Source organism: Fundulus heteroclitus, chromosome 22, assembly GCF_011125445.2.
Source record: "Fundulus heteroclitus isolate FHET01 chromosome 22, MU-UCD_Fhet_4.1, whole genome shotgun sequence".
Lineage (NCBI taxonomy): Eukaryota > Metazoa > Chordata > Actinopteri > Cyprinodontiformes > Fundulidae > Fundulus > Fundulus heteroclitus.
In genome coordinates, this window is record NC_046382.1 from 29,983,622 (window position 1) to 29,992,146 (window position 8,525).

General features: G+C 42.1%; 1 protein-coding gene across 8 annotated transcripts in view; it reads left to right on the top strand.

Moving 5' to 3' along the window:
• LOC105927970 (pleckstrin homology domain-containing family A member 1) overlaps positions 1–7,825 on the top strand; it is a 30,349-nt gene extending 22,524 nt beyond the window's left edge. Inside the window, exons 12-15 of one of the 8 annotated variants that reach the window (XR_004927557.1) lie at positions 726–799; positions 4,087–4,161; positions 5,976–6,174; positions 6,288–6,383. Coding sequence is in view for 2 of the 8 variants with exons in the window: in XM_036126054.1 (XP_035981947.1) it covers positions 6,288–6,650 (363 nt within the window). In the remaining 6 variants the exon portion in view is untranslated. Of the gene's footprint in view, positions 1–725; positions 800–4,086; positions 6,175–6,287 lie in introns of all 8 variants that reach the window. The other 7 variants (XR_004927556.1, XR_004927558.1, XR_004927561.1 and 4 more) reach the window with 7 other exon arrangements.
• The last annotated feature ends 700 nt before the right edge of the window (positions 7,826–8,525 follow it).

Below are 8,525 nucleotides of genomic sequence, written 5' to 3' on the forward strand. Positions count from 1 at the left end.
GTGGAGGAAGGTGGTTCTACGAAGCATTTACTCTGCAGGGATGTTTCCCACAGTTTTCAAGCAGCCTTTTCTTTTTTTTTTTTTTACTTAAAATCCCGATAAGATGCAGTAGAGTTTGTGGTTGTAACCAGGGGAGAAAGTTACCAGGAGTGTGAATAGTTTTGCACATTGTTTTAAAAAAAAAAAAATGATAAAAAATGACTTTCTTGTTTTTGCAGTATGTTCTCAGAGCCTTGCAAAGCCTATCCTTCATTTCTTACCTCACCTCCTCATCACCAACCACAAATCCAATCCATATCATTTTACTCAAGTTTCCCCTTAAAGTTTTCCACCGTTTTAAACAATCAGCAGATGGTTCTTGTCACTGAGCGTCTGGGATACAGACAGATTTGTACCGCAGGTTCTCAGCTCAATGCAAACACATAAAACTATCAAAGGTTTGTAAATTGTAGACTTTTGTAAGGAGAAGTGGCTAAAGCTGGAAGGCGACGAGAAGTAAACGAGAGCTCTGCGTACCTCTGCTGGTACCTTCTGGTTAGACTGGGACCATTCTGTGCACCACATCTCTCTAAACATCCCTGTTTTCTCTCTCTCTATCTTGTTTCTCTTTTCTGACTGTCCTGTTTTCCTTTTTCCTACTTTTGTCTCAACCTCTCCACCTCCGTCCTGTCGCATCGGGACCCCGCCCATCTGCTCTAATCCTGCTGTGCACTATGTTGTTGCAGATGCGGCAGGCCAGACGGCTGTCGAACCCCTGTATACAGAGGTATACATCTCGAATCGGGGAGTGCAGCAGCACGTATGTCAGCTCGTCTAAATCCCCCTTACAAACTATAAGTTCACCTTTCCAGTCCTTTTTATTTCCTCCCCCCTTTCACTGGCTGGCACTTTGTTTGTAGAGATCTGCCCTTTTCACACATTGAACGTCGAGACTTTTCCCTAAAGATTACTTTTTTTCCCCCCCACAGCTGCTGTTTAGATACAGTGGGAGATTTTTGGTTTCACTTTGTTTAAAATGTGAAAGGATTCAAGGGCTAAACGCAAAACACAAGACATTAAAAATATGGAAGAAATGTAGTCCCATTAGAATCAGTTTTTTTTTTTTTTGTTTTTTTTTTGTTTTTTTTTAGAAATTAAATTTATAACACTGTATTTTTGATCCTATGCAATTATTTGTGATTTTTATTTCTTTATTTTTGTTCATTTTAAATGCAGCAACAGGAATTTCACCTGCAAGGATTCACCTGCAGAAAAAGGGCGGCGCTCTGCCTGTCATCAGGTCAAACATCTGACCCTCGTCGATTCGATGAAAAAAAAAAAAAACTCAAATCGCTGTCAATAAGGACCTGACTTTTTATCATAATGTCTGTTACAGGAAAACTACACTTCACATTTGCTGAAAAATGTTTGCAGACAAATTCCTGGAGTTGAATATGATTTTTTTTTTTCAGGCCAATTTTTGCTGCTGAAAAAGAAAATCACACACATAATAATTACACAGGAAAAAAATTCAGTGTTTAAATTCAATGTCTAAAAAAAAAAAAACATGGCTTCTAATGAGACTATATATTTTTCCATAGAAAAAGCATATTTCTTTAATAAATATGTATTTTTCTGTAAACTTAAGAACATTGGAGACCATCCCCAATGATATGTTTCAATTATGAGTTGACGGAAAAGGGTTCTTCTATTGCCAATGCCAAAAACAGATTTGGAAAATTCATACGACCTCTTTCTTAGATTATTATATTATTAAATAATTCATCATAGGCCAGTCTTTAAGGAATGGACTCAGAATACTACAAAAATGAATGTAAAGAGAAAAAACATGAGGTTTCAGGTCTCACCAGCATTTACATCTGACGCTTTGGTCTATTTGCTGCTACGCCTGCATATTTTCTCTTTTTCCTGGTATTTTACGACCTAAAGAGTCCGGAGCAAAATGCTGTCTGCACGCGGTACCGCTCCAGAACATTTCAGGATTGTTTTTAGGATTGCATTGAATGTGTGAAAACGGCTCCTTCTAAGAGTAGCTATGATCTGAAAGCAGATCTGGTGCTCTTTTTATTATTTATATAGCGCTGTGAAAAGGTATTCTCTCCTTTTAGAAATTTCTTCTTTGTCACTTAAGTGCTTCAGTTCACGAAACAAATTCTAATATCTGACAAAGATAACCTGAATAAATACGAATAGCTGTTCTTAAATGCTTTTGTTCATTGAAGTGGAAAAGCTATCCAAACTCACATGCCCCTGTGTAAAAATGTAATTGCCCCCCCCCCTTTTTTTTTTTTTTTTTAATTAATCTCATAAAGTAACTGTGATTAATCACACTGTCTGGTTTAATTTCACAGCCCACACCCAGACCTGATTACTACCAAACCTTTAAATCAGAAAACTACTTAAAGAAAACCTGCCTGACAGCTTGAAGATCTCAGGAAGCAACGCTTCATTCCCTGATCTAAAGAACAGCTGAGAAACAGTCGAAACATGTGGAGGGAGTTAAAAAGCCAGTTTTAAGAGACTGTCGAATCACAAAAGTCAACGGGGGAACAGTGGTGAACCTAACACAAAATTACTCTGAGATCACATCAGCAACTCATCCAGGAGATCACAAAACGAGTCTGATCAACATCTGCAGGACTGCAGGCCCGATTTGCCTCGATTAAGGTCAATAAGACAGAGACCGGGCATTCATTGGACAAAGTCCAGACAAAAACCCTGCTGACCACAATGAACAGAAAGACCCGCCTCAACCTTCGCCAAAATGTTTAGTGCACTGATGACAGAAATGTAACTTTTTGGACAGGGTGTGCAGCGCTACATCTTGCATGAAAGTAACAGCGTTTCAGCTGAAGCTGCCAGAGGCTGCTTTACAGCTTTGAGTTACTATAAAACATGGAGTTCAGTTCAGCTCTCCAGCAGAAAGTCCTGGACGAGAAAAGCCATCAGCTTGTGACCTTAAGCTAGAGCACTCTGGAAATAAACACAGGTTTTAGTGTGGCATGGTCTAAAGGTTAGGACTAAGGTGCTGTGGCATGACCTTAAACGGCCCTTTAATGCGTAAAAAAACCAAAACATTTTTCAACTAAGAGTGGATCATGATTCCTCCACGACGACTTAAACCCCTCATTGTCAGTCATTGCAAACGCTTGATGGCAGTTGTTGCCCAGTTGTTAGGTTTAGGAGACAATAAGTATTAAGTGACCCCCACCCCACCCCCAAAGCTAAATTAAAGAATCAGAAACCTTTTTTTTTTTTTATCTGTTTGTGTTTCTTGGAAATTAGAATTTGTTTACGTGAAAAATATAATTGTGACAAAAGAAAAAAAATATCAAACCCCGAGGAAATCCGTAAGGAGTCCGATACGTTTTTCACGGCTCTGTAAGTACCGACCACATCCTAAATATGGCTGCGATAACTCAGCAAGGCCCTCTCACTATGTCCCCCTTCTTCTTAATGCTTTGTCATTTACCCTCTTTCTCTTGGTTTCCTTCTTTCGCTGAACTCTCTGAAAGGTTTCTCTGAAGTTTTGGATCCTCTGTGTTCAGGCTGAGTAGAGAACATAAATGGTTAATTACGAACAAGGTTGTGCTTTACACAGTTAGAAGAAAGATTTAACTTGTGCAATAGCAACACTGTAGAACAGGCATGCTTGTAAAAAAGAGACAGTTTTTAAAAAGGTTTATGACTTTCATAAGAAAAAACGAGATGAAATGGCTGGATAAGAAACTAAAAATAAAGGGAAACGCCTAACTCTCTCTAAGTCTAGACATTAGCATCATGCAGTAAAAGTGAGGAATGTGGGCGCTGAGGCTGTGCAGTTCCTGCATCTGATAGCTGTTTCTACAGAGAAACGATCTGCAGTTAAAATGTAGAAAGTTGATACCAGAGTTGTTGCCTTTCCTGTCTGCCTTCACCTTTTCTCCCAGTCTAAGTTAAATGGATGCATATGTGTAGAAATCTTCCACAAACGTGGACTGTCTGAACTTTTCCTCGCAGCTCGACTGTAAATCCTGTTGTCTGTCTTTCTCGCTGTCGCCATCACTCACACCTTCTCCTCCCCTGGGCGCCCTGTTCTCTCTGCAGTCTGCTGCAGCTGTGCACCTGTCTTAGATGTGTGACATCCTGCTTGTCTCTCCTCTTCCCTCCTGTTCGCTGCCTGTATGTTTCACCTTCCTCTTTCTCACACACGTGGTAACGACCTGTTGACTTGTCTTGTTTCTATGTGCGCTAAATGTTTACACTTTTTGACCGATGCATACCAAACTGGAATCGTTGAATCTGCGTGTCTAAAACTGCAGACTCAGGGTTGTTCCCTAATGCTGAGGAGGATCCCGCTCTTTTAGGTCTGTTAGTTTTATTAGAACCATTGGGTTAAATCTCTTCATCCCAACTATTCACAATTCAATGCGAGGATCTTCCTGAACTCCCCTGAGTCATTGAGCTTGAGCTGCTTTTGGGCGTTTTTATGCAATATAACGATTAAAGGATTGCTGGCACAACTGGTAAAGATGTGTAAAAACATTTAAAATAAATCATTTAATTGCAACAGCAGATTCTCACTGTAAAAAGTGGAGAAAGATCCATCCTTAATTAGAAGAGGAGAAATCCCCTGTTAAGAAGTAATGTTAACAAAGTCACTAGTGCCACAGATCTAGGTTCCCCAGCAGTCTGTGTGTTTTACAACATTTTATGGTTAAGGTCCACTTCAGATTGTCCCTAGGCCCATACCCTCTCTTAAACGATCCTTTCTGTATCTCACCTAAAAGCGTTCCTGTGATTATGAACCGGGGACTAAGATGGCTATGGAAGGAGGCTGAGTTTGTCTGTCAATGTGGCCGTGTGATTTGGTTAATTATTCTCCTGAAAGGCGCACTGGTCACCTATTACTGGTAGACTTAATCAGATTTTTTTTTATTATTATTTTGAAGATATCCCTGAGGTTTAAAAAAAAAAAAAAAAAAAACGTTCTCGGGGCTCTGCACTTTTAACACGGCTCACCAGGTCTTTGGAAGTGAAACAGCTTAACAAACTGTTCCTAACAGGGCTTTCAAATGCTTTGGCAAATAATCTTTAGGGTTTGTGATCATAAATTTCTGTTTTTAGCATCAGTTGATCAAAGGTAAAGTCGCTGTAGAGGTTAGTAAACTCCACGTTTGTGATGGGCTAATTGAAAAAGTATTTTTCTGCCATCACTCCCAAACAACCAGTTGAGCTGTAGAAAGTCTCTAATGGCTTGTTATAGAGACGTGTTGACACTAAGAAGGCCCTCTTCACTGTGATGACACACACACACAAACACACACACACACACACACACACATATTCCTGCTTACCCTATTAGATGGTAAAATAGTGGAAAAGATCTTTCTTCGTTAGTTATTCCTCAGGGAAACCCTAAAAAGTCTTAGATTAATTATTAGAAACTCCTAAAAATATTGATTAACTTTAAACAGTAAAGGATAAATCAATGAGAAAATTCTTAGATTTTGTTTATAGATTGTTAGGGGGTACAAATAATGATGCAAATGCAGTTTATGGTAAAAGCAACAATTTCCTAATCTGGGATTATTATTACTTCTTTTGTCACATTGACTAAAAGTTGTCAGTGTGGGATTACGATACCTCAGAAGATGAATTTCGATCTTTTTACACATCTTTGCCAGGGATAAAAACATTTTTTTTTGCTGCAGTCTAATTTTGATTTTTAAATGCGTTACTATAAAGATCAGCCAGCGTCTGAGCTAGCGGAGGCACAAATTGTCCCCCCAGCGCTGTTGCATGAGACAACGTTGTGTTTTTAAATGACAGAAGCTCAGAGGCGCCGGGTTGCCGCTCTGCAGTCTTGTGTTGCTCTAACGCCGCCATGTTTGTCTTGCTAAAACCTCCGCCGGCTGCTCGGGCCGCTGCCACTTCTCTGCTTTCACCGTCTCTGCTGTGTTCTCTGTCCTCCCCTGCTTCCGTTTCTCTTTCAGAGACTGAAAAGTGACTATGAAAAGCTGTGAAATAATAAGCAACCACCAAAACACTACTTCCAAAGGCGCTCTCTTTTACATTTCCATTGCAACCTAAACCTGCTGACACTCCTATCGCTGCTCCCACCACTGTCTCCAGTCTTAATTCCACACTCTTCAGCTGCTCCAACCCTCAGGCCGCTTCAGACGCCACATGCCGGTGCTCAGTCTAATCTTTACACATTAACTATATTTGCCAGAAGTGCTTTTCTCGTCACTAACAGCAGCTGGCCTCTCTCCTCCCTCCCCCTCCCCCGCCGTCTCTCGCTGCAGGAACACAGCAACCGCTCCACGTTCTACCGGAGCCCAGCGGGTCCCCCCGTCCCTCGCTCGCCCATATCTGCCGTGCCACCATGCCACCCAGAGCGGGGGGACGCTGTCACGTGCGGCCCACGCTCGCAGCCTGGCGTGGGACAGCGAGCACTTCATGAGCCTGCTGCCCCGCCCGGTTCACAGCCGCACGCCGGCACGCCTGTCCCTGCAGGAGACGCGCCTGGCAAAGTGAGCTCCCCGCCTCCTGCGCACGACCCGGCGAGCTCCGAGGAGTCGCCGTGGAGACGCCGCAGCAGCTTCGAGCCCCAAGCTCCCCCGAACCATCTGGACCTGGACGACGATCTGCCAGTGAGTGAGGTCTGACCTGCTTTTTAAGCTGGACTCCTGACGGGCGTCGACCCCCCCCCCCCTCTCCCCCGTGGAGAAAAAGCAAACCCTGCGATCCCAGGCTTCGGTTTGCCGAGCACAGACTCCTCCTCAGAGCCCTTCCATCCACGTGCAACCAGAGACGCCGCTGAGCCGCAACTCGTCCGCCAAAGGCAGCCCAGCGTCCAGCTGAACTCCCGGACTCTGGGTGCCGTCAAATCCAAAACCACACGTGTGACTTGTCCCGAGTCAGAGTCGCTATCAGAGCTTTATTTTAACACACGCGGGCACAGAGGTTTTTATAAGCAACTTTGTGCCAACGTAATAAGGGAGCTTTTAACAATGCAAGTTTTTTGCGCCAGTGTCTGAAAAGGGTGTTTCAACTTTGGATTGTTCTATTTTTTGTTGTTTTTTCTCTTTATCCGCTAATCCCAGACTCTTCGGTTCATTCCCACACTAATTATGCCAACACTGGATAAAACGGTAGGAAGTAAATGTATTCTCGCTTGAAATTCTGCCGCTGACCTCTTTGTTTCCAGGTGTGGGTGTGGGGTTGACTTCAGTACTCGGTTAGAACCACTCGCATCTAACGCGTCCATTTGCCCTCGCTTGTAGTTTACTCCACCTCTCGTTGGTGTCGATGAAGAAGAGCAAAATCTGAGTCAGCTTCCTTTTCCGACTACACCGTAGTACGCCATGGTCGGCGTGCGCTGTGCAGCTTTCTAAGTGAAGAGTCACCGACAAATCAGCCTCACAATAAACATAAAACACTGACATTAGTCACTCGCTTCAGTTGCATGCGAATCTTTTAGTGATTCTTCAGGCGATCTTCGTGTTCTGTTAGTTATCTTTATTTACAGATCCTGTTTTGTTGTTGTGAGTTTTGCAGATTTATGTTTTATACGCTTTTCGGATCAGAGTTTCCATGTATGCGTACCTCCGGTGTAATTCTAAGCAGCTACCTGATGGTCTTATTGGAAGAAGAAAAAAAAAAAAACCCAACTCACTGTAATCCTACTAGATGATGCACACTAATCTTTATTTTTTCTTTAAGTGCCTGTCTTACTTCGGTCTAGTAGAACCAAGCTGTTTCACTCCTGTTTCAGTCTGGTGTTTGAATTGTTTTTATTTATTAAGTGGATAACTTGAAAGAAATAAACACTGAAAATGTGCTCGGTGCTGAGAGTGGTGCTTGTCACGCTTCTAAAAAAAAAAAAAAAAAAAAAAACAACATACAACCACTGTAGTGGGGCATCTTTATGGTAATTTCTCTTTTGGCAGCAACTGCTCCCTACTGCCCTCTTGTGGAGAGAATAATGCTTACATGTCGCAACGTGTCGGCCTGTCCTGTTATGTTTGTAATAAGAAAAATGGCTCTAGGTCAGTAAAAAGTGTTGGAAAACGCATCACCTTAGGCACAATGGAGTATGAAAACAGGGTTTGAAGAAAGACGGCATAAAGCGACCAGATCCATCCTTGTTTTCTGCAATTACAATCCTGACCCTTCCTAGAAGACGTCATGCTGATCTCCACACCATGTCAACGATACTGCTTGTTTCTCATGGAGTAAAGGTATGTATGTATCAGAACAGCTTTTATCTGCCTGTGAACAAAATGTAAAATCCTAAAGTTAACTGATGTAGGATAAAAATCTCAGAGAACCATTTACAGTGCCGGTCAAGTTTACTGGCACCACGGTGAAAAGCCTTAAAATAAAATAAAAAACGTTTATTGTAGGGGGCATAATCTCATGCCTATCTCTACAAACAGAAATGTGCAAACCTGGTGGATTTATAAAAGTCATGTTAAGAGAAATTGTTTCAACCAAACCACTGCAGGCACTATTGTTGCTCTGTAGTTGATGCTTTGCCA